Below are 25,777 nucleotides of genomic sequence, written 5' to 3'. Positions count from 1 at the left end.
TCTCACGCACGTGCAGTCTTTGCAACTTTAAACACACACATAGTCACACGCATAGTCTCAACGACAGGGCTAACGAGGACGCTCTATTTGCTCTTCTCGGGAGAGCTGAGGATAAATCTGGTTTCGCTGTGTTCGCCTGATTGCCTCAGCACTCGCGCGCTCTGTTGGTCTGCACCAATAACAATCCCCCGCACCGGGTTTCCGGACTGCTGTGTCCCCCACACCCCTGCTCCGGTGTCAGGCTTGTCCCGGGCCCGGTTAATGAGCAGAAGTGTTTTCTGCCTCCCTGCGCCCCTTAATTAAAATGTGTGAACTGTACAAAATATGCAATTATAAAAAAGCTTTGTGTACGCTGGTAACTGGTGCTGTTTGTGCCACAGTTCAGGCAGTGTTTCATCTGAAGGTCAGTAGGCACTGAATTATATACAGTAACACACAAGTTATTTTTTCAATGATTGTATATAGTGTGCAGATGTATGGTATAGCATAGAATGACACTGTACAGTATTGTGTGATATAGTAGGCCTATTTATGCTATGGTAATGTCTATTGCAATATAGTATAATGCTGGTGCTGGTTTAGGATCATGTGACTCCATTAAGCAGTTTTCCTGACTGTCTTTTTGTGTGTGTGTGTGTGTGTGTGTGTCTGTCTGCCTGTTTCCCACAGAGGGGGTCTAATTATGGCTCACTCCTGACTATGGAGGGAAACTTCCAGATCTTTGCCAAGACCGGCTACTACAAGGTGCGCCATCCCGAGATCATAGCAACCATCGACACAATCGTTTTTATAACAAAAATATAACAATCATTCGAAACAAGACAAGGGGTTTGGGCGATATCACCTGAGTTAAAACTGCGTGCACAGAGACTGGTTTTGTAGGTTCAAAAAAAGGTTTTTTTTTTAAAGGAAAAAAAAACACCTAGAAGCGGTTAAAGGTGTGTTTGAGTCTGGTCTGAGTTGTGGGGTCCTGTTGCTTGGCGACGAGCAGGACATTGTGTTGCCTGGCTGCGGCAGGGCCTGGTGTTTCAGAAGAAAGAAGCCCAGGCTGAGATAAGACATTGCTTCGTTGGACGGGGGGAAGAAAATCAAAGGCTCCATTTTAACGCGCGGTGTTCAGTTGGACCCCCGACTGCAGAACACAGATAAGCGCTTCAGGCTCCGCCGGTCCTGATCGAGCTTTCCGGAGCGAGGAGAAGGAACACCAAAAATAAATACATAAATTAAAATAAATAAATAAATTTAGAGCAGAGGACACACAATCGAAACATTTTTTTTTTCTGTGCTCGTGGATCAATCTCCTAACATGTGATTCACCAGGTTCCGCGTAGGTCAATCAAAGAATGATGCCACACTGAATGAAAGTTGGTGGTTAAAATGGTAAAGGGTGGGGGGGTGGGTGGGGGTCTGGGGGAGGCGCAGCAGTGTTAAAACCCAGAAAAGGAGGAAGAGGGGGCTGCAGGGCGGTGTACGGAGGAGTCCCGTGGGCTGGGAGTCATGCCTGCCCCGCAAGGTGACGGGGGGCCCAGGGAAGGCGGCAGCTTCGGTTGCCCAGGGTTACGGTGTGTTAGCGCACACCCAAGGCTATACAGTACCATTTTTTTCCGAGGTGCACGTGAAAAAATTTAAGAGGATGCAGTAATGCATCCTGTATTGGTAGATATGCACCTACAGTGAGCACCATAAATCACCTGCCTAACGAAACACATCTGTGAAGCCAATTCAACAAATACCTGTAGTACCTTAAAATGGGGGGGCGGGACTATGTACAAAAGGTGCTGTCATTTCTAAACAGTTAATCCGATATGTATGAAAATACCCTCAAATTAAAGCTGACGGTCTGCACTTCAACCTCATTGTCGTTGTATCCTTTAAAACACAAGGTGCTAGAGTACAGAGCCAAAATAGCAAAAAAATGTGTCACTGTCCAATGAATTATGGTGCTCACTGTAAAAAAAATTTCCAGTTAGCGCTCATCAAATCTTTTAGGAGTGGGAGCTCGTAGAGCGGGGGCGCCGTGGCGGTCGGTCGCCCGCCCGCGGTCCTAGTGCCCGCCCGCGGTCCTAGTGCCTGCCCGCGGTCCTAGTGCCTGCCCGCGGTCCTAGTGCCCGCCCGCGGTCCTAGCATTCGCGCCGCGATCCTAGCATTCGCGCCGCGGTCCTAGCGCTCGCGCCGCGGTCCTAGCGCTCGCGCCGCGGTCCTAGCGCTCGCGCCGCGGTCCTAGCGCTCGCGCCGCGGTCCTGGCGCTCGCGCCGCGGTCCTGGCGCTCGCGCCGCGGTCCTGGCGCTCGCGCCGCGGTCCTGGCGCTCGCGCCGCGGTCCTAGCGCTCGCGCCGCGGTACTGGCGTTCGCGCCGCGGGCAGAGCGGCCCCCTTTTGGGCTCACGTCTGGGCGAGCCTGCCCTCGCGAAAAACCGCGGCGTGGTAGTAAAAAAAAAAGCGGCGGCTGATGTCACGTGTTTCGGGGGAGCGGGCGGGCGGGGGGCGGAGAGCGCTGATTAGGTTAGATTGGAAGATCGGGCGTTCCGAAGGGCTGCCGCCGCGCTAACGTTCGCGTTCTCGATTTTCCACTTCTGTGCTTTTTTTATTTTTATTTTTTTATTTTATTTCTCGCAGGGGAATATCGCCGCCATAAAGTACGTGAACAAGAAGCGCATCGAGCTGACCAGGAAGGTCCTCTTCGAGCTGAAGCACGTGAGTCTCAGTCCGACCTCACTCGGCTCGGGGCGGCAGTGTGGTGTAATGGTTAGGGAACTGGGCCTTGTAACCAAAACGTTGCAGGTTCGATTCCCAGGTAGGGCACTGCTGCTGTACCCTTGAGCATAGTACTTAACCGAAAATGCTTCAGTACTCTACTTGGCCAAAAGTATGTGGACACCTGACATCCAAAATTAAGGGAATTAATATAGAGCTGGTCCACCATTTGCTGCTATAACAACCTCCACTCTTCTGGGAAGGCTTTGTACTAGATGTTGGAGCATTGCTGCAGGGATTTGCTTCCATTCAGCCAGGAGAGCATTAGTGAGATTGGGCACTGATTGGGCCATTAGGCCTGGCTCACAGTTGACTTTCCAATTGATCCCAAAGGTGATGGATGGGGTTGAGGGTCAGGGCTCTGTGCAGGCCAGTCAAGTTCTTCCACATCGTTCTCAACAAAAACATTTCTATATGGACCTCGCTGTGTGTCTGGGGGGCATTGTCATGCTGAAACAGGAAAGGGCCTTCCCCAAATAGTTGCCAAAAAAAGCACAGAATCATCTCGAATGTCATTGCATTATGATTAGCCTTCCCTACACCAAACTATGAAAAACAGCCCCAGAGCAAGGGGTGTCCAGATACTTTTTGATCATATAGAGTATCTAGCTGTAAAGTTGCATGCTGCATAAAAATGCCGAAAGTATTACACATGACATAGTGGGCGACATAGCTCAGGAGGTAAGAGCGGTTGTCTGGCAATCGAAGGGTTGCCAGTTCGATCCCAGCCCTGGGCGTGTCGAAGTGTCCCTGAGCAAGACACCTAACCCCTAACTGGTCTGTTGAATTAGAGGCATCAATTGTAAAGTGCTTTGGATTGTGTAAGTCACTCTGAATAAGAGCACCTAAATGGCTCTGATTTAAAACTCCACGATCTCATGTAACATAAAAATGTAATATTGTTTCTCTTTATGAAAGTACGGCAACAATGTACATAGTAATACTCAATGCAATTGGATTACATCTTCAAAACATATTGTGTGATACTTTTCCATTCAAAAAGAACAAAGCGCATATTCAAAATGCATTTTCACATGTAGATAAATATTTGAGATCGAAATGTGAAATATTTATGAAAAAGCCTACATACGTGGATTTTTTTTATTCTCAAACATAATTTTGCCTGTGCCATTTACTTGGTATGGAATGTAGTATATCTGTGCATATGCATTTATATGTTTTTCTGTACTGGCCTAGGTGTCAGAATATTTATTTTTATTTCCATATGCGCCTGTGTGGCGAGCGTTGGCATGGCGACGGGCGAAATCAATGAGAGGAAAGTTGTGTAACTAGGAGCCGTTCCCTTTGGAGACACAACGGCTGCAGGAAGAGAGAAAGAGAGAGAGAGAGAGAGAGAGAGAGAGAGAGAGAGAGAGAGAGAGAGAGATTTGCATATTTTCTTGATTTCAAAAAAGCATTTGATTCAATTTGGCATGACAGACTATTCCTTAAAAACTTACAAAGTGGTGTTGGGGGTAAAGTCTATGACACCATAAAATTGATGTTCTCAGAGAATGAGTGCAGTATGAAAATTGTAAATAAAAGAACCCGTCACTCAGGGGCGTGGAGTGAGACAGGGCTGCAGTCTGAGGCAGCTGCTGCAGTCTGCTGCTCCTGGACTCACTCTTCGTGATGAAGAATAAAAGTCTTACTCTATGCGGTTGACCAGGTTCTGCTGTCACCCACAGAACAGGGGTTACAGCAGAGCCTATCATACCAAGAGCAATTCTGTCAGACCTGGGCACTGGCAGTAAATCTGGAAAAAAAACAGAGTTATGGTCTTCCAGCAAAAAAAGCCAGATTTCAGGGAAACAGGTACCACTTCACCCTTGGAGCCAACACCCTGAGCACACCACCAGCTACACTTACCTGGGAGAGATAGAGACCACCTGGGACAACTGGCCATCAAAAAGCAATTTTTTTGAAAATATGCACGAAAATACCTCACCGACTACATTTAGAAAATTTGACAAAATGAACCAAAACCCGTGCATTGACAATTGGCATGAAGAAACTAAATTGAACAATAAACTGGATATTTACCATGCTCTAGACCAAGATTATTCCCTGTTAGAATACCTCACTAGAGTTAAAAACCAATCAGAACCCAATATTTTTACAGATGCGGGACGTCCAAAACGAGCACCTAACTCGCTTCATCGGAGCCTGTATCGACCCCCCCAACATCTGCATTATCACCGAGTACTGTCCTCGAGGGAGTCTGCAGGTAACACCAAGATGCAATCCAGTTTATTTTTTACATTTTATTTTTATTAATTCTTTTCAGATAAAAGTGTTTGGTAAAAATGCATTGCCATCGCACATATGGCCATTTAAAACCTGGGATTTGACATAGCTGATGAAAAGATTTTACACAGCAAGCAGATTTGCAATTTATTCATGGTCATTTCCTGTCACCCTTTATGAATTTTTAATTTTAATAACACATCTATTGATTGAGCAAAGACGCAGTTGTGCGGGCTGCCCATACGAAAGGTGGACTTTACCACAATTTATTTAAGTAGAAAATATGTTACAAAAATAAAGTATTTTTTTTAAAGTAAATATTTGGGTAAATATGCAAGTTTTCCATTGGATACCTTTGGGGCTCTGGATAAGTTAGTTCAGTTCAGTGACCACAGGATGGGCAAATGGAAATGGAAGTGTTTGGTAAAAATGCATTTAAATTGCACAAGAAGGTTATATCAGATTGTGGTGGTCAGGGATGGTATTGAGAGAGAGAGGGGGGAGGGAAAGAGACACAGCGATTGAGTGTGAGAGAGGGAGTGGGAGAGAGAGAAAAAGAGATTAAGTATGTGAGAGAGAGAGTGAGGGGGGAGTGTGAGAAAAAAGACTGAGTGTGTGTCTGTATGTGGTGTGTGTACATGTGTATCTGTGTGGGTGTGTGTGTGGGCTTGTGTGGATTTATTCAGAACATTTTGGAGAACAATGGCATCACCTTTAACTCAATGTTCAGATAATCTCTCTAATAACGTGTGGTGTGTATGTGTGTGTGTGTGTGTGGTGTGTGTATGTGTGCGTGTGTGTGTTTGTGTGTGGTGTGTATGTGCGTATGTGTCCGCGTGTGTGGTGTGTGTATGTGTCCACGCGTGTGTGGTGTGTATATGTGTCCACGCGTGTGTGTGTGTGTATGTGTGCGTGTGTGTGTTTGTGTGTGGTGTGTATGTGTCCACGCGTGTGTGTGTGTGTTTGTCTGTGTACATATGTGTGTGTGTGTTTGTCTGTGTACATGTGTGCGTGTGTGTTTGTCTGTGTACATGTGTGCGTGTGTGTTTATCTGTGTACATGTGTGCGTGTGTGTGTTTGTGTGTGGTGTGTATGTGTCCACGCGTGTGTGTGTGTATTTGTCTGTGTACATGTGTGCGTGTGTGTTTGTCTGTGTACATGTGTGTGCGTGTGTGTGTTTGTGTGTGGTGTGTATGTGTGTATGTGTCCGTGTGTGTGGTGTGTGTATGTGTCCACGCGTGTGTGGTGTGTGTATGTGTCCACGCGTGTGTGTGTGTTTGTCTGTGTACATGTGTGCGTGTGTGGTGTTTGTCTGTGTACATGTGTGCGTGTGTGTGTTTGTGTGTGGTGTGTATGTGTGTGTGTGTGTGTGTGGTGTGTGTATGTGTCCGCGTGCGTGTGTGTGTGTTTGTCTGGGTACACGTGTGTGTGTGTGTGTTTGTCTGTGTACATGTGTGTGTGTGTGTGTTTGTCTGTGTACACGTGTGTGTGTGTGTTTGTCTGTGTACATGTGTGTGTGTGTGTTTGTCTGTGTACATGTGTGTGTGTGTGTGTTTGTCTGTGTACATGTGTGCGTGTGTGTGTGTTTGTCTGTGTACGTGTGTGTGTGTGTTTATCTGTGTACATGTGTGCATGTGTGTGTTTTTCTGTGTACATGTGTGTGTGTGTGTTTGTCTGTGTATGTGTCTGTGTGTGGTGTGTGTGTGTGTGCGTGTGTGTGTTTGTGTGTGGTGTGTATGTGCGTATGTGTCCGTGTGTGTGTGTTTGTCTGTGTACATGTGTGCGTACATGTTTGTGTGCTTGTTTGATTATTCAGGACATTATGGAGAATGAAAGCATCACCTTGGACTGGATGTTCCGATACTCTCTCATCAATGACATCGTCAAGGTGCGTGAACTTCCAGACATAAATGTATAAAACGCCCCTCACGCTCTCCCTCCCTCTTGCTCTCCCTCCCTCCATGAGTCACTCACTCTATTCTGTCTATCACAATCCTTTTTTTTTTCCTTTCAGCTTGCTTTAAGTGGCTTTACTGGAAAATGGTAATTGCATTAGTAAAGCACTATTAAAATCTCTCTAGCCCCCTCCCCCCAGCTCACATCTCTCTTTCTCTGTATGCCCCCCCCCCCACCCCATACGCTTACAAACACCCACAAATATTTTTATGTGAATTAGGTTGAGCAGAGGCGGATGCCATTTTTGGGGACTCTGGATTTATCGGCCCTGACTGTGATTGTTTTTATTACTTTGTGTCTTCTTGGAACAGTTCTGTACATTTTTTGTAATTAAAAAAAATTTGTTTTGTTTATTTATTTATTTATTTATTTATTTTTCATTTGGCCAAAAGAATGTCGTGCTCGTTATACGTCCCCTGCTGCTGGTTTGTGTGTGTACATGTATATCTGTGTGGGTGTGTGTGTGTGTGTGGACTTGTGTGGATTTATTCAGAACATTTTGGAGAACAATGGCGTCACCTCACGGTACTCCTCCGAGACGCGCAGTGTTGGCCGGCCTCTTATGTTCACATTACAGTACATTTTTTATTTATTTTGCAGAGGCTTTTATCCAAAAAGTGCATTTCATGGTCATGGACAACTACAGAACACAGGTTCAATAAGATACAATACCTGTTTTGTACGGCTATAGAACACAGTTTAGTTCACACAGTGAACACTATTCTGACCTAACCTCTGCAAAGCCAACTAGGCAGAAGAACAAGCTACAGTATTAGGACAAATACAAATTACCAAAAAGTGCTGGGATGGGGGAACATGTAACGAGTAGGATCGAATCATGTCCTGCAATAGATAGGGGCTGTCCTGTTGGCTGCAGTGTAGGCAAGGGTCAGGGCTTTGAACCGGATCCTGGCAGCGACCGGTAGCCAGTGGAGTGATCGCAGCAGAGGAGTGACGTGGCAGAATTTGGGACGGTTGTAGATGAGTCGGGCAGCAGCATTTTGAAACATCTGCAGTGGCTGTATGGCACAAGCTGGCAGGCTTGCAAGGAGAGAGTTGCAGTAATCAAGGAGGGAGGTCACCGTAGCCTGGACGAGCAGCTGGGTAGAGTACATAGTCAGGTATGGTCGAATTCTTCCGATGTTGTACAGAAGGAATCTGCAGGACCGTGATGTTGCCTTGATGTGCTCCTTGAGGCCCACTTAGTCATCCAGGACCACCCACAGGCTCTTTGCAGAGTGAGAGGCAGTCACTGTGGTGCCGTCATCCATGATTGAGAGCTCACGTAGTAGGGAGGTCTTGTATGGGAAGAAGAGCAGCTCAGTTTTGTTGAGGTTGAGCTTCAGGTGGTGGCTAGCCATCCAGGTAGAGATGTCAGCCAGGCAGGAAGATATCTTATCATCGAGCTGTGAGGTCGAGGGGGGGAATGAAAAGAAGTGTTGCCTGTCATCTGCATAACAATGATAGGAGAAGCCATGTGAATTGATAACTGAAGCAAGAAATTTGGTGTATGTGGAGAACAGCAGAGGACCCAGTACAGATCCCTGCGGTACTCCCATGACAAGGGGATGAGAAGCAGAGGCAGCCCATCCAGGTGACCTGGTAGGACCTATCTGCAAGATATGAAGCGAACCAAGACAGAGCAGTCCCAGCAATGCCCATCTCAGCCAAGGTGGAGAGGAGTATTTTATGGTTGACTGTGTAGAATGCTGCAGACAGGTCAATTAGGATCAGGACAGAGGAGAGGCGTGAGGCTCTTGCAGTGGCGAGTGCCTCCGTCACAGCCAGGAGGGCAGTCTCTGTTGAGTGCCCGGATCGGAAGCCTGACTGGTGAGGGTCTAGCAGGTCGTTCTGATGGAGAAAAGAAGTTAGTTGTTTAAGCACTACGTGCACAAGGGTTTTGGACAGAAAAGGTAGAAGTGATACGAGTTGATAACTCATTACATCGGAGGGGTCTGAGGTAGGTTTCTTGAGGAGTGGGGTAACGCAAGCCATCTTAAAATCAGAGGGAACATGATCAGAGGCAAGAGAGAAATTAGCAATGCAGGATAGATAGGGAAGGATCTTGCTGGAAATTGATTGGAGGACTGTAGATGGGATGGGGTCAAGTGGACAGGTGGTTGCATCATGAGAAGTGATGAGTTGTAGTACATCGGAGTCCTCTAGCATCTCAAAGGAGGCCAGTTTGGGTGGGTTTGTCCCGGGGGGTTGGGGGGCTCACTGGATGGGCAAAGGAGTTCCGGATTGTAGCCACATTTCCTTCAAAGGTGGCCAGAAAGTCATCTGCAGAAAGGGAAGAGGGAGATGGGGGTGGAGGAGGAATGAGGAGGGAAGAGAAGGTTTGCATGGGTTAGAGACACATGCACTGATCTTAGATTGGAAAAATGAGGCTTTAGCTGATGTGAGGGCAGATGTGAAAGTTGCCAGCAGGGTATGATATACGGTCAGGTCATCAGAGGATCAGGATTTCCTCCACTTCCTCTCTGCAGCCTGCAGTGATGTTCTGCTGGAGCGTAGTGACTCAGTCAGCCATGGGCAGGGGGGTGAAGAGCGTGCTGGTTTGGAGACAAGAGCACAAAGTGAGTCGAGGGACTGGGAGAGGCAGGAGTTGAAGGTGGACGTAGCAAGATCAACTGGCAGGTTAGAGAAAGAAGCAGGACGGGGAAGTGTAGAGAGAGCAGTGGAGATGAGGGAGGATTGTGACAGAGTAGGGAGATTTCTCCTGAAAGTTACTGTGGGTGAGCTGTTAAATGAATTGTGGGGGAGTTAGTAGGAGAGGGAGAAAGAAAGAAAGAAAGAAAGAAGTGGTCTGAGACATGGAGGGGCGTCACCGTGAGTTGGGGAATGGAGCAGCTTCTGGTGAATACAAGGTCTAGTTGGTACCAGCCTTGTGTGTCGGGGGAGAAGAAGACTGGGATAGGGCAAAAGACTGGAGGAGTGAGGCAACCCTGGACAGTTGGGAGGTCTCTGGTGGGAGGTTGAAGTCTCGCAGTAGAATAGCAGGAGTGCCATCCTCAGGGAGGGAGCTCAGGAGAGTGTCCAGCTCATCCAGGAAAGAGCCGCGTGGACCTGGAGGAACGTTACAGAACAATAATGTGAAATTTTGAGGGATGAGTCAGTAATTGCATGGAATTGAAAGGAGGAGGAAGTAGGGTTAGGACTGGGGAGGACACAGAACTTTCAGGACAAGGAAATAAGCAAACCGGTACCCCTGCCTCGGCCAGAGGCCCTGGGGGTGTGCGAGAAGGAGTATCCCGCAGACAGTGCAGCTGGGGTGGCGGTGTTGTCGGGAGTGATCCAGGTTTCTGTGAGAGCCAGGAAGTCAAGAAACTTTGTCTTGGCAAAGGCAGTAGTGAAGTCAGCTTTCTGGACAGCTGACTGGCAGTTCCATAGTCCTCCTGTGACAGCGAATTCCTGAGGTGTGGACAAGAGTTGATAGATCAGGTTAGATAACTTATGTTCACTGCGCAGTAACAAGCCGCACATGCGCAGAGTGGAGGGCCGAGGAGACCCAATCATACACGTGCGCAGGGAGCAGGCCACAGGGCACCTGGATGGCCTACATTGTTAAAATGGCCGCTTGAGCGATAAACGCTACTTACCCCACCGGCTGAACCCCCCCTCCCCACCCCTCCCTGTGTGAGTGCTGCTGTTGCTGGCCACAGTCGCCATCGGCACGGTGCTTTTACCGCGTGCGCTACCCAGCAGCCCTTGTTTTTACATTACAGTATGCCTACTGTGGAGCACTTGAGCTGCCCGGTGTATGAAAGGTGCAAATAAATAAAGATTGAGTTTGTGTCTACTTTCATCTTTTCTGTGAACCACTCTGAGCTGCCTCCATACTAAAATGAGTCATTTAAAAAATAAAATAAAAAGAACTGATGTATTTTTCATTTCTCCTTCTCCCTATGAACCCCTTGCCCCCCTTGTGACCAATCTTTCTCTCCCTCGTTCACCCAGGGCATGGCCTTCCTCCACAACAGCGTGATCGTTTCCCACGGCAACCTGAAGTCCTCCAACTGCGTGGTGGACAGTCGCTTCGTGCTGAAGATCACGGACTACGGGCTGGCCAGCTTCCGCGGCGAGGCCGACTCTGAGGACGCCCACACCTTCTACGCCCGTGAGTCACATGACCCCCGCCCCCCCACGAAACGCTGACATGCTGGTGTCCTCATAGTGTCCTTTTGACAAAAAAAGAGTTTCCGGAAACAGTTTCGTGTTAATACATGTTTATGTACGTGTGTGTGTGTGTGTGTGTGCATGGGAGGGTGTGTGTGTGTGTGTATGGAAGCATGCTTGTGTGTGTGTGTGTGTGTGTGTGTGTGTATGGGAGGGTGTGTGTGTGTGTGTGTGAGTTACGGTAAATGTGGATGATCTGAAAATGCACAGGTTCCCCAGGGATTCTAGCCTGGTGATGTGATGTTTGGATTCCCCACAGCATCCACTGGACGAATGTGAGGAGAACCATGCAGCCAAATGCTGCTAGGAAGCTAGGGTGTCGCCACAGCCCTTTTGGATTGGTTAGAAATAGTGTTAAAGCTGATAAACATTTTAGAAAGTTTTTTAAATTTTATTTTTCTGCGTGGTAGAAAAATATGAGACTGTATGAGACTGTGAAAATGTGAGAAAAGAAATTAGTTCTTTAATTGACGGAAACAAAGACGTGTTACGAAATTCCGCGTTCAGGAGATTTTTATATTTTTATATGCGTCAGGCCTAGTAGTGAGTGAATAACAAGCCTAATATCTCACAATGCATTAAACGCGTCAAATGAGCAGCTACCTTGACCATTGTGTAGAAGAGACGAAATGACAGTGAAGAGGCATCTGACTGAAAAACGGTGCTAAAATGGCATAATTATGCCATCAAAACGCCACCTTTACGCTCTGCAGCTTTGCCTGCCGCCAAACGGTAATTCACAAATGCGAAATTGACTTAAATCATAGTGCTTTTAAGATGTAGTGCTGTAATTCACAAAAGTCACCTTGCAGCAAAAACAATACTGCATATCTTCTTGTACGGGGTGGGAGGCAGTAAAAAAAATGCGCAATTGTATGCATGTATTTATGGGTTTATTACATGTTATATTGGTTGTTGTTATTTTATTTTATTTAGATTTTATTGTCATTTGCAAAGCAACATAAAACTGCCACCATTTTAATTATAGCTTACAGGTACAGGAGGCTTTGTTTTTGGAAGATTTGGCTTTAAGCAGTAAACAGTTAAAGGAAAATAAATTCCCATCCCTGCCTCCGGTCTTTCTCTCTCTTCTTTCTTCTCCTCCTCCCCCTCTGCCCCCCCTCCCCCCCCTCACACCTCCTGCTTTTTTTAGGAAAGCTGTGGACAGCCCCGGAGCTGCTGAGGCAGGAGTGCCCCCCTCCCTGCGGGACGCAGAAGGGCGATGTGTACAGTTTCGGGATCATACTGCAGGAAGTGGCACTGCGCAAGGGCGTCTTCTACCTGGAGGGGGAGCCACTGAGTCCTAAAGGTGAAAGGCGTGGAGGAGAGGAGGAGAGAGAGGGAGAAGAGAGAGAAGAGAGAGGAGGGAGGGAGGGAGGGAGGGGGAGAGAGCATGCATGCGTGCGTGTGTGTGTGTATGGGAGTGTGTATGGGAGGGTGTGTGTGTGTGAACAACACACACACACACACGCACCCTGTCCCCTCGGTCTCTACAGAAGCAGTGTGTCCGGTGTATCAGAAACCCAGTGCTTAATGCATGTGTCCTGTCATGTATATAAGAAGGCGAACCACAGGCCAAGACCAGAAAGCACATTTCATGGCATTCATTTTATAGCTAATGATCTCATCCATAGTGGCACGATTGCTTCCCCCTGATTACCATAAGCAGTGGAACCGGACCTGGTTAACAGCATTCCCGCGCCATTGCGTAACGATGCAGCATCGCAGAAATTCTAGCGCTGGTCAACTACACTCACCCAAGAAGTAAAGTACAAATTCTAAGTACGGATTCGGTGTCGTAACAGACCTGAGGAAGTGAAACAAAACCACAAAAATGTAATCTTTCCTCACTCTCTGCTCCCGCTGAGCTGACCTTTGATTTTGTGAATTAATTCCGAACGCGTTGGCTTCCTGGCATTAAGATCGTTCCGGGGTGCCGGGTGTGTTTATTTAATGATGATTGGCAGGCTGGCTGAAAAGCGTACGTTGGGACTCAATGATTGGAAATTAAAGACGTTTTTTGTTCAGGCAAAAAAAAAAAAAAAACCAGTCGAGGAAGTCTCTAAAAATGTCATCTGCGGTTCCCAAAATGCATTTGTGGCATTTGAGAGGGTGCTTGCGACGCTCTCGGAATTCAAAAGGCCAAATACACAAAAAGAAAATCTCAGAAGTGGGTTTTCGTCCGGATCACGAATAATTTTTTAAAAGGCTTTTTGAGTTTCATGCGGATTTAGAGCAGTCGCTGCTCTCAGAAGCCGGCTATAAAGCCAGATGCAGTGTGTCTTTGTCTGTCTGTCTGTCTGCCTGTCTGTCTGTTCGTCTGGCTAGCCCCTGCCCATACCTGTTCTAGCTGTGTAGGAGCTGATTACTCTTTCAGTAACACACAGCCATGTCCACAAAAGAGGGGAATAGAGAGAGAGAGAGAGAGCGAGAGAGACTTCGACTTTTGGCGTTCTTTAATAAACCACATCCCCTACACATGTAACCTTTGTCCATCCCAGCTCCCACACCCTCATAACGAACACATACCTGCACCGCACCTACACACATTCCCCCATTAATCCCTGAGACCAACCAGGCCAACTCCAATCACACACAAATGACCACTTCCCTGCCCCTGATCACACAATTACCCCCTTCTACACATCACACGTTCTGAAAGGCATCTAGGTCGTTCACAAAACTGAAAAAATCATACACTGTATGATTACCTAGAGAGAGAGCGAGAGACCGTGAAAGAGGAAAAGAGAAAAAAAAGGGGGAAAGGAGAGAAAGAGAGAATGATTATGGCTAATATATTTTTTTATTTTCCTACCCCACCCCCCACCCCACAGGACTCAGCCATGCAGTCGGCTGTTAGTATTGGTCTCCTTTGATTTGGCAACACCGTACAAAGTCTTTGGCAATAAAGAAGCTTTGAAATGAAAAGTGAATTGAGTGAGAGAGGGGTGTCCAAAGGGCGTGGATGCCTCTATACTGCTGGCCTCTCTCCGCTCTCTCATTCTCTCTATCTCTCGCTCTCTCCCCTCTCTCATTCTCTCTCTCTCTGTTTCTCTCTCCCCTCTCTCAATTTTTTTTCAATTTAAGTTGCTTTATTGGCATGAAATACAGACATACTTATTGCCAAAGCGTACATATATAATATGTAAAATAATAATAATATTAAAATAATAATGGTAAATGTAACAATATATACAAATAACAGCATTGACAGCAACAGAAGTAAATCAATAAATATGTACAATGTTTATATGGGGTGGGTGGTCACTCACTGTCCCTCAGGTTATGGCAGGCTGAAATGAACTGTGCCGCAATTGGGGCTGTTGATCCTTCCCCTAAAAGAATTGCACATTTTTCTTCTTTTGATTTGTAATTAAAATTATTTATAATTTGGGATAATTTTTGGAAATATTTTTTTCTAATTTGTAAATATTTTGTGCAAGTAAGGAGGAAGTGCATCTCTGTTTCCACCTCTCCTGTCTTACAGTGACCACATATTCGCTCTTCTTTTGGTACCCATGAGTTTTTGTATCTGCCTATTTCAATTGCAAGCGTGTGGTCACTGAGCCTGTACTTGGTCAGGATCCATCTCTGCTTTGTATCTCTGACAGAGAAGAGATACTCTGCCTGTGTGTATTTTCTATTTAGAGCCCGATAACAATTCAGTTTATTTTGGGATTGTGTTTCTTTGTTCCAATGGTCCAGATAGGAGTTTTTGATGTGTTTTATAATTTGGTTGACTCTAATGGGCTGTTGTGAAGCAGTGCTGGTCTGAAGCTGGTTTGCATTAGTATGTGTTAATGTTAGTCTAGAGAGGTTCAGAACCAGCTGACTGAGGGGATACTTTCCTGGGCTGAGCTCTTGGGTTTGGAGTGCCAAGAATTGTAAGGAGTCTGTTGGACTCATTTTTAGATGTTCAATAAAATTTAATGCCCTTTTTTGAATTTGAATGAGAGTCGGGAATCGGGAATTCTCTCTCATTCTCTCTCTTTCTGCCTCTCTCTCCCTCTCTCTCCCCTCTCTCATTCTCTCTCTCTCTGTCTCTCTCTCCCTCTCTCTCTCCCCTCTCTCATTCTCTCTCTTTCTGCCTCTCTCTCCCTCTCTCTCCCCTCTCTCATTCTCTCTCTCTCTGTCTCTCTTTCCCTCTCTCTCTCTCCCCTCTCTCATTCTCTCTCTCTGTCTCATTCTCCCTCTCTCTCCCCTCTCTCATTCTCTCTCTCTGTCTCTCTCTCCCCTCTCTTATTCTCTCTCTCCCCTCTCTCTTCTCTCCCTCTCTCTCATTCTCTCTCTCTCCCCTCTCTCTTCTCTCCCTCTCTCTCATTCTCTCTCTCTCTTGCTCTCTCTCTCCTCTCTCATTCTCTCTCTCTCTGTCTCTCTCCCTCTCTCATTCTCTCTCTCTCTATGGGGTCTGGCATTTCCCCCCTATGTTTGAGCCTCCTTTGCAAAAGAGGTCAGGGGATCTGCAGTGGCGGATACTCCACAGGACAGTTTCCACAGGCCGTTTCCTGAACCGAGTTGATCCGGGTATCAGCCAGAATTGTATATTCTGTGGTCAGGAGGAGACTGTAGAACATTTATTTCTAGACTGTCCCAGACTGGTATCACTTTTTCAGTTTTTAAAGCATTTACTGCACTCACTGGGGGTTGAATTTGGGGAGTGTCTGTTTATCTATAGTATGACTTACTCAAAGACTATGAGGGGGAAAATCCAGATAGTCAATTTTGTGTTGGGCCAGGCCAAATTGGCCATATGGGTGACCCGGAAGCACCAGCTAAGGGGAGCAGGCCCAACAGAGGTGTTAATGTGGTTGTGGTTTCTGCTCCGAGCAAGGATACGGCTGGAGTTTGAATTTTATCTGCTGATGAATGATTTGCCTGTTTTCAAGGATAAGTGGTGTTTTCAGCAGGTCCTGTGTGCAGTAGTGGGCAATACACTAGAATTGAAGGTGTGAATAGGAGACATGGGGATAGTGGTGTTAGTTTTAAGTGTTTTCTGTGTTTTGGACTGGAATTGTTTTCTTTTTTTCTGTTTGGTTGGGGTTTTGTTTTTGGGGCTGCAAAATGATTAAGACTGTGTGATTAATAATAAACGGGGTTTTAAAAGTCAAAAGTCTCTCATTCTCTCTTTCTCTGTCTCTCTCTCCCTCTCTCTCCCCTCTCTCTCTCTATGGGGTCTGGCATTTCCCCCCTGTGTTTGAGCCTGGCCCGCACACCGAAGGCTCCCTGATTGAGATTGCCCAGCCCGAGCGGAGGATGCTCTGCGCAATCAGTGCGTTGCCGTGGGCGATGGGATACAGGGAGCCCCCCCCCCCATGCGGTCCTGATGGGAGAGACGTGTGTCACTGTTAATAATGTGCACAGAGGACAGAGAATGGGCGCAGGGTACAGGGGGGGGGGTGCAAGGCTAGGGGACCCAGAGATGAAAGAGAGATGTCGATTTTCCGGAGGAAACATGGTCCCCGTTTTTTCTTCCTCACCCCCATCCCCCCCCATTTTGCTCTTGAGAGCTTTGAGAAGCGATGGCAGTTTTTAACAGGCACCTTAACGGAGGATGAAAACCACACTGACCTTGGGCCTGATAAAAAGCAAAGAAGGACCCGAGAAAAAAAAAGAAAAGAACATCAAAGTTGCCACAGTCACGTGCAACGCTCTTTGCACACGCAGCACGGGGTCTGGAGAGTGCCTCCACAGCTCAGCTCTAAATTTCGTTTCCGGCCCGTTCGTATTAAAAGAGGCTAAAAGGAAGGTGGAATCTTCTGAGAAATACAGAGGGAGAGACATGAAAGAGGGGGGGGAGGAGAGGAAGGGGGGATGAAGGGGGAGAAGGCTCACCGAACGGAGAGTGATGCCACCGAAATGTCGAGGAGCTCGGCGGAAGAAGAGAAGCGAACAGAAGAGGAACGCGCCGTACAGCTCGTGCCGCGACAGCACGGCGCGCCGCCGCTGGAAATGCGTGCGGCGTGAGCACGTGTGAGCCCTTCAGCTCCAGGATCAACCCCGCTGTGCGTAGACAAATGGCTCGACAGGACCCTGTGCAAAAGACCTGTGCTTAACCCTCTGAAGAGTCGGTTTTCTAGAACGTTTTTGTTTTTTAAATTCCAAGTCAGCGTTCCGCTGCTTTCAGTTACCAGTGGTGATTGTGACGTCAGCATTAGAATGTTCAGTTAAGAGCATTCTAAAGTGTGTTCACGCATAGTTCTTTGAAAATGAACCAAACTCAGCTTTTTTTGAAGTGAACCAGCTGAACTCTTTGCTTTTATTTTTGTGAGTGGCCTTGAAAGAGCTCTCTTTTCGGTCCTCTTGAGCGTTGATGAGATCTCAGACCACTCGTTCACACAACAGCTCCTCAGGCCTCACTGCTGTGACATTGCCTTGGCAAATTTTGGTCTGAGGAAACTCCCTGTAAGTTGGAATCCACTCAGTTTGAGCGTACATTCCTGACCATCCGACAGACTATCGAATAACTCTTTTCAGGAAATGTATCTCTTAAGTCTCTCCAAGAGATGAAAATGTGCTCTTTTGGGTTTCCAAAATATGACTTCCATACATCGTAAAATATTACTCTGACTCTTTCATACTGTTTACATTCAACATGACAACAGGCAATTTAGAGTCTCCGATTAGCCTGAGCTTCGTGTCTTTGGACTGTGGGAGGAAACCGGAGTACCCGGTGGAACCCGTGCGGACTCGGGGAGCACAGGCAGTCCGCACACTGCACCGTCGGTCGCGAAACTTCACCGTTAGATACTCGCACCCTGCCTGAACACAAGCTGGAGTACAACGTTTGAAAATAAACTCCATAAATTTTTGTCTTAACTCCTGATTTTTAGATACCGGAAAGTTTGCCGTGTGGGCCGGAGGTGACGTGAGTGGCGCGGCGGTGCACGCATTTACGTCAAAAAGATTTACATGCAAGCCAATCATATGCCCTCATGGAATGCGTACCTAAATATAGGCAGGCATTCGCACCATTATGACATTGAATTGCTGTGCATTTACATCTTTTTGCTGTTGATGCGTACTTGTGGTGCCACTTGTGTCAACCCCTGATTATGGTTAATTTTCTGCGAAAGGCCTCTGCAGATGCGTTTATCGCTTGGTTGCGCTACATTTTGAGGAAGAAGATGCAAGACGAGCGCAGGTTTCTCCTGACCACACAATCCCCGCCAACACCACCACCGTTGTTTCTTTTTTAGCCGGGTACGCTCAAAAGTCACTTAAAATTGCGTGGAATCAGTGTACGGCCAGTGTCGAGGTATGAACGGGGAGGTAGGGACGGAGTGTAGCACAGTGGGTAAGGAACTGGGTTTGTAACCAAAAGGTCGCAGGTTCGATTCCCGGGTAAGGACACTGCCGTTGTACCCTTGAGCAAGGTACTTAACCGAAATTGCTTCAGTATATATCCAGCTGTATAAATGGATACAATGTAAGAATGCTGTGTAAAAGTTGTGTAAGTCGCTCTGGATAAGAGCGTCTGCTAAATGCCTGTAATGTAATGTAATGTAATGTAATGAAAGCGTAGAGTAGGACGCAAAGTGGACCGGGGGCCACTGTGTGGTCACACTGCGCAGATTCGGGGGACCTGGAGAAGAACTCGGGCGGTCTGAGTTCGGTTCGTTTGGGCGGGGGCCTCTGTGGCGCGCTCGCACGCGCTCAAAACACGCCGAGTCATCGGTCTGAGTCCACTGAAAACGAACCATGTGCGACAACTCCCAGATCACGTATTTGCGATCTTCTTTGTGTGTGTGCGTGTGTGCGTGTGTGTGTTTGTGGTGGTGTTTGTGTGTGTGTGTTGGTGTGTGTGTGTATGTGTGTGCGTGTGTGCGTGTGTTTGTGTGTAATGTGTGTGTATGTGTTGGTGTATGTGTGTGTGTGTATGTGTTGGTGTGTGTGGTAGGAATGAAAGAGAGAATAGAAGATGTTAAGCAGAGCTGCCTTACTGGGGTGGGGTGTGTGTGTGTGTGTGTGTGTGTGTGTGGGGGGGGGGGGGTGGTTTCGCACAAAAGCATTTCCTTCAATGAATGAAAATAAAGGATTGTCACTTTGAATTACGGACAGACGGGGAGAGCGAAGCAAGGAAGTGTGTGGAGGCAGACAGAAAATATCATTTATATTTAGACTGATAATTTAGTTTGCGAGGACAATCGAGAAAAGATATAAGGAGGCTGAAAGTGCAGTTTAATAGCATTTCCTTTCTGCCTGAATCTGTGCTGCACTTGTCTGCCTGGCATTAGTGCTTTCGAATTCTCACCAGCAGTGAGTGATGCTCACCTTGCTCAGCTTGATGCTTTATCCCTGAGGGGAAAAGGCTTCAGGTGAACACAGAGCCAACCCTCGGGGTTTGCTGGCCCCCAAAGTACTTTAAAAAAGAAAGCCAAACAAAGCGTGTGTGGCCAGGGAATAGCTGTGTGGTCCTAAAGGTGTATATGTGTGTGTGAGTGTGTGTTGTGTTGGGGCTAAGGTGTGCCTATCTCTGTGGCCCCTCCCTCTGTGTCCCCTCCGTCTGTGGCCTCCTCCCTCTGTGGCTCCCTCCCTCTGTGGCCCCCTCCCTCTGTGTCCCCTCCCTCTGTGGCCCCTCCCTCTGTGTCCCCTCTCTCTGTGTCCCCTCCCTCTGTGGCCCCTCCCTCTGTGTCCCCTCATCTAGGCCCTCCTCTGTGTCCCCTCTGCTGTGTCCCCTCCTGTGGCCCTCCTGTGCCCCATCCCTCTGTGTCCTCTCTGTGCCCCTCTCGATCCTCTCTGTGGCCCTCCTTGTGGCCTCCTCTGTGTCCTCCCTTTGGCCTCCCGTGCCTCTATCTGGGCCTCCTCTGTGGCCCCTCTCTGTGTCCCTCTGTCTGTGGCCTCCTCTGTGTCCCCTCCTTGTCCACTGCCCTCCTCTGGCCCCTCCTGTGTCCTCTGCTGCCCTCCCTAGTGCCCCTCCTCTGTGTCCTCTCTCTGTGCCCCTCCTCTGTGGCCCCTCCCTCTGTGTCCTCCTCGTCCTCATCGTGGCCCTCTTGTCCCCTCGTCCCTCGCTGGCCCTCAAGATCTAGACCGCGTGCCTGGGAGTGGCCCTACCTGCGGCCGGCCGTCAGCCCTCAGAGCCACAGCGAGGAGCTGGGTCAGCTGATGCAGCGCTGCTGGGCCGAGGACCTGGCCGAGAGGCCCGACTTCAGCCACGTCAAGATCCTGCTGCACAAGCAGAACGGGTCAGTGCCCCGCCCAACCCCGCCTTCAGCCCCACCTCGCTCCGCCCCACCTTCAGCCCCGCCCAACCCCGCCTTCAGCCCGCCCCGCCCCGCCTTCAGCCCACCCCGCCCCACCTTCAGCCCCGCCTTCAGCCCTGCCCGCCACCCTCACCTCGCCCGCCTCGCCTTCAGCCCCGCCCCCCCTCACCTCCCCGCATCCCGTCCTGCCCGCCGCTTCAGCCCGCCCGCCGCTCAGCCCGCCCGCCCCGCCTTCACCGCCCCGCACCTCGCCCGCCTTCCCGCCCACCTTCAGCCCACCCGCCCGCTTCAGCCCTGCCCCGCCACCTCGCCCTGCCTCCGCCCGCCATCAGCCCCGCCTACCGCCTTCCGCCCTTCCACGCCCGGCCTCGCCCGCACTGCCTGTCTCGTACTGCCTCACTCTGCCTCGCCCTGCCCCACCTCGCCACCCACCCCACCCTGTCCTGCGTTAGTAGTTATCTTCATTAGTGTTTTAGTATAGGGGCATCAAATCTCTCTCTCTCTCTCTCTCTTTATCTATTCTCTCTTTTCTGCCTGTGGTTAGTTTTTCTTGGATATTTATTTTCTCTTTGCATGTCCTGGTTTTCTATCTATTTTTATTTGAAGTACCGAAGCATTGACAGGTTTGAACAATGCCCATATAAAGGGTTTTTTCTCTCTTTTTTCTCTCTCAGCACCCAACATCTGGATAACAATTATTTGGGTAGCAATACGCCAACAACCGGAGGGCATGTTGAGACCTGCCCCCACTGTACCTAATAACGCAAAGTCTGAGCTCTTTTTCTCCCGCCCCAGAGTCCCTCCAACATCCGGATAACCGCCCCAGGCTGACTTGCCAAAACCCTGGGGCAGACCTGCCCCAAGTCCCTGTGAGGAAGCATCACACAACTGACTTAGATGGAGCCTTTAGCCTGACCTAGAATCTGCCAATCCTGCCCCAGTGAGTCCCTTTGCACCACAGCATCAACACACCCCAGCCTGACTTTAAAATACCCCTGCCAGATCCTGCCCCAGTGAGTCCCTTTGCACCACAGCATCAACACACCCCAGCCTGACTTTAAAATACCCCTGCCAGATCCTGCCCCAGTGAGTCCCTTTGCACCACAGCATCAACACACCCCAGGCTGACTTTAAATGCCCCCTGCCAGATCCTGCCCCAGTGAGTCCCTTTGCACCACATCATCAACACACCCCAGCCTGACTTTAAATGACCCCTGTCAGATCTTGCCCCACTGAGTCCCTTTGCACCACAGCATCAACACACCCCAGGCTGACTTTAAATGACCCATGCCAGATCCTGCCCCACTGAGTCCCTTTGCACCACAGCATCAACACACCCCAGGCTGACTTTAAATGACCCCTGCCAGATCCTGCCCCAGTGAGTTGCTTTTCATCACCGTGTGATCTGTACTAGACACGTCATCTAAGAAAGAAACAATTTGCTGTCCAAAATGTTCACAGCCTCTGTAAAACTCTTTTGTGGATGGATTCCCCTCACATGTTTTAAACACATAAATTTAGAATTTATTTGCTTTGGAGTGATACTATTATAATGTCTGATATCTGGCCAGTTTTGGCTATAGATTTGGAACATCTTATCCAACACGTATTGTAACTAAACGTGATGTATCAAGACTTTGATAAGGAGAATCAGGTTTCTTAGTGCTGGGCTAAAACAAAAGCCTGCACCCGCACTGGCTGTTTTTGGATACGTTTGGACACCCCTGATTTAGAATATTACACCATCCTTTCGCTGCTTTTCCTTATGACCAGTTTAGTCAGCCATAACGTGTTCGGACTTGCCTAAGTGAGGTACAATTGTTTTTTTGTGAAATCTTCACAATCTTCCATCTCTAGGGACGGCACATGCTGTACCCTACCAAACAGCGATCTGCCACCTTTATGACAAGTGTCGGGTGAGAGTTTAGTGGCACTTTTTCTGCTCGTGGTCGCGTTGGTGGCTTGTCACCGGCAATACCCTTCTCACCAAGAGCATGTTTTGGATTTCCACCCTCTAATTTTTCACCCTCACAGATCTTTATTTAACCATAAACTCCAGTTTATGTGTTCCTGTGTATCCTGTTTACCTTGGAGGGGTTTGGAGGTGACAGTTCTGGGGTGTCTTGGGTTTCAGCCTTGGCTTGTGACTCAAGTGGGGCTGGAGGGTGAAGTTGGGGACTGTGGCTAGCTTGGCTCGTCGTTACTTCAAGGCTCTGGAGGTCAGCATTTTGGGGCTCCATGTAGTTGGACCCTCCCTTGACCGCCGGGGTCCTGGAGGGCATTTGGAGGCACTTGAATTCAATCCGTCTCTGTTTTGTATGTTCAATGCCCACCCCAGCCGGGGCGGTCGCAAGTGTGAGACTCACGAGGCCTGCTCCGCACCATTTCAGCTGTCTGTCAGCATCTTGGAGGAGCAGTGAATGCCTGTCCCTGATAATGTTCCTGACTCTATCCCCATCTCACCCCACTCCAAGTGGGACCCACCCACCCCCCACCCCCTTCAAAAAAGATTCTGTCTGAACACTTCACGGCCTTGTTTAAATAATGGAGTGTTTGCTATGTTCTGAGAGCTTACTCTGCCCCTTTCCCTCTCTCTCCTTCTCTCTCTCTGTCCCTTTCCCTCTCTCTTTCTCTCTCGCTCTCTCTCTCTCTCTCCATCAGGTGGTGACTCTGCTGAATGACCTGTACACCTGCTTTGACGCCATCATTGACAACTTTGACGTCTACAAGGTGACAGGGTCCCTTGCTGTGGAAGCTCTAACAGGGCTGGATTACTGGATGGCTGTTACTCTGAGCTTATAATCAAGAGTAGTTTTATGAGCTGTGCTACTGCAATGATACAAGCGGCTAAAAACCTGTCGTACAACACGTGTAACCAGAGTTACCAGGGAGTTTCATTTCCATGGTTAATGAATGATCGTCCCGTTGGTAGAAATGTATCTGGTCTGGGTCGTGAGCTCCTCCTCTCCCTCCTGCTCCTCTGTGGCGCCCCCAGGTGGAGACGATCGGCGACGCCTACATGGTGGTGTCGGGGCTGCCGGTGCGGAACGGGAAGCAGCACGGGCGGGAGATCGCCCGCATGTCGCTGGCGCTGCTCAAGGCCGTGCGCTCCTTCAGGATCCGCCACCGGCCCGAGCAGCAGCTCCGACTGAGGAGCGGCATCCACAGCGGTGAGGGGGCGGGGCAGGAGGGCCGGGGCGGCGGTGTGGAGGAGCTGGGGAAGGTCAGGGGGTGGGGCTGCGTTAGGCCTGGGGGTGGGGCTTCATTAGGCAAGGGGGCGGGGCTGGTTAGGTTAGGGGGCCAGATGGTTTAGGCCAGGGAGGTGGTGCTTGGTTAGGCAGGGGGGTGGGGTTGGGTTAGGCCTGGGGGTGGGCTTCATAGGCAAGGGGGTGGGGCTGGTTAGGTTAGGGGCGTGGCTTACTTAGGCCAGGGGCCGTGGCTGGTTATACTTGGGGGCAGGGCTGGGTTAGGTTGGGAGTGGGGCTGGGTTAGGCCAGGGGGCCAGACTGGTTTAGGCAGGAGGGCGCTTGGTTAGGCCAGGGGTGGGGTTGGGTTAGGCCTGGGGGGGGCTTCATTAGGCAAGGGGCGGGGCTGGGTTAGGTTAGGGGGCGGGCTTACTTAGGCCAGGGGGCGTGGCTGGTTATACTTGGGGGCAGCGCTTGGTAAGGCAAGGAGGTAGGGCTGGGTTCGGCCGGGCGGCATTGGTTGTGCTAGTGGGTTGGGCTGGGTTAGGTTAGGGGGCAGGGCTGGGTTAGGCCAGGGGGCGGGGCTGGGTTAGGCCAGGGAGGCGGGGCTGGGTCAGGCTAGGGGGCAGGGCTGGGTTAGGCTAGGGAGGTGGTGTATGGTTTGGCCAGGAGGCGGGGCTGGGTTAGGCCAGGGAGGTGGCGTTTAGTTTGGCCAGGGGGCAGGGCTATTGTTTTGGTCTGGGGGCGGGGCTGGGTTAGGCTAGGGGGCGGGGTGTATTGAGGGGAGAGTTCTGGTGTCACACAGTACTCCTCAGTGATGCTCTCACACACTGGTGACTCGTTGAAAATGACACAGAGACATCTGGCACTCTTTTCCAGTACACTGCTCGTTAGCACTACAGTAATCGCTGCCATGACATGCTGTCTGCAGAGCTGAGCGGATGTTAATGAGCCTCCTCACAGACGGGACTCCGCTATCCGTGTTTGTGCGTGTTTGGCGTGTGAGTGGGCGCTTGTGCATGTCTGAATTAGCGTGTATATGCAATTGCGCTTAACATACTGAAATTCTGTATGTGTGTGCTTCTGTGTGTGTGTGTGTGTGTGTGTGTGTGTGCATGTGTATGTGTGTGTGTGCGTGTGTGCGTGTGTGTGTGCGTGTGTGTGTGTGTGCGTGCGTGTGTGTGTGTGTGTCCTCAGGCCCAGTCTGTGCAGGTGTAGTGGGGCTGAAGATGCCGCGGTTCTGTCTGTTTGGAGACACTGTCAACACCGCCTCCCGCATGGAGTCCAACGGCGAAGGTGACATTTTTCACACCCCACAGTACTTCTCATGCACATGGCACACACACACACACACACACACACACTCACACGCACATGCATGTGCATGCACACACATGCACACGCATGAACACACACAAACACACACACACACACGCATGCACACACACACACACACACGTATGTTGTTGTTGTTGTTGTGTGTGTGTGTGTTGAATGTGAAGTGTGTGTGTGTGTTGTTGTTGTTGTAATGGTGAATGTGTTGTGTGTGTTGTGTGTTGGTGTGTTGTTGTTGTTGTTATAATGGTGATGTTGTTGTTGTTGTTGTTGTATGTAATGTGTTGTATGTTGTTGTTGTGTGTATAATGGTGAATGTTGTTGTTGTTGTTGTTGTTAGATGGTGTTTTTGTTGTTGTTTTGTTGTGTGTTGTTATAATGGTGAATGTGTTGTTGTTGTTGTTGTAATGGTGAATGTGTGTGTTGTTGTTGTGTGTTGTTGTTGTGTGTTGTTGATAATGGTGAATGTTTGTTGTTTGGTTGTTGTTAGAATGGTGAATTTTGTTGTTGTTGTTGTTGATAATGGTGAATGTTGTTGTTGTTGTTGTAATGGTGAATGTTGTTGTTGTTGTTGTTATAATGGTGAATGTTGTTGTTGTTGTTGTTGTAATGGTGAATGTTGTTGTTCTTGTTGTTGTTATAATGGTGAATGTTGTTGTTGTTGTTGTTGTTATAATGGTGAATGTTGTTGTTGTTGTTGTTGTTGTTGTAATGGTGAATGTTGTTGTTCTTGTTGTTGTTATAATGGTGAATGTTGTTGTTGTTGTTGTAATGGTGAATGTTGTTGTTGTTGTTGTAATGGTGAATGTTGTTGTTGTTGTTGTTGTTGTTGTAATGGTGAATGTTGTTGTTCTTCGTTGTAATGTGCATGTGTCGTGTGCTTGAATGTAATGTGTGGTTGTGGTTGTGTGTTAATGCTGTCC

The 25,777-nt window shown here is 48.8% G+C and overlaps 1 protein-coding gene across 1 annotated transcript in view; it reads left to right on the top strand.

Annotated features, from left to right (window-relative positions):
- Positions 1–25,777, top strand: part of LOC135260401 (atrial natriuretic peptide receptor 1-like) — a 32,295-nt gene that overhangs the window by 4,770 nt on the left and 1,748 nt on the right. The window contains exons 5-15 of the mRNA XM_064345615.1: positions 670–744; positions 2,615–2,692; positions 4,875–4,979; positions 6,816–6,887; positions 10,916–11,075; positions 12,288–12,778; positions 19,779–19,840; positions 20,155–20,722; positions 22,903–23,064; positions 23,330–23,504; positions 24,717–24,815. Of these exons, the coding sequence (XP_064201685.1) occupies positions 670–744; positions 2,615–2,692; positions 4,875–4,979; positions 6,816–6,887; positions 10,916–11,075; positions 12,288–12,778; positions 19,779–19,840; positions 20,155–20,722; positions 22,903–23,064; positions 23,330–23,504; positions 24,717–24,815 (2,047 nt within the window). The remainder of the gene's footprint in view (positions 1–669; positions 745–2,614; positions 2,693–4,874; positions 4,980–6,815; positions 6,888–10,915; positions 11,076–12,287; positions 12,779–19,778; positions 19,841–20,154; positions 20,723–22,902; positions 23,065–23,329; positions 23,505–24,716; positions 24,816–25,777) is intronic.

Source organism: Anguilla rostrata, chromosome 8 (assembly GCF_018555375.3).
Source record: "Anguilla rostrata isolate EN2019 chromosome 8, ASM1855537v3, whole genome shotgun sequence".
NCBI classification, from domain to species: Eukaryota; Metazoa; Chordata; class Actinopteri; order Anguilliformes; family Anguillidae; genus Anguilla; species Anguilla rostrata.
Note: the sequence above shows the minus strand (reverse complement) of the source record. Positions and strands in the feature narration are given on the sequence as shown.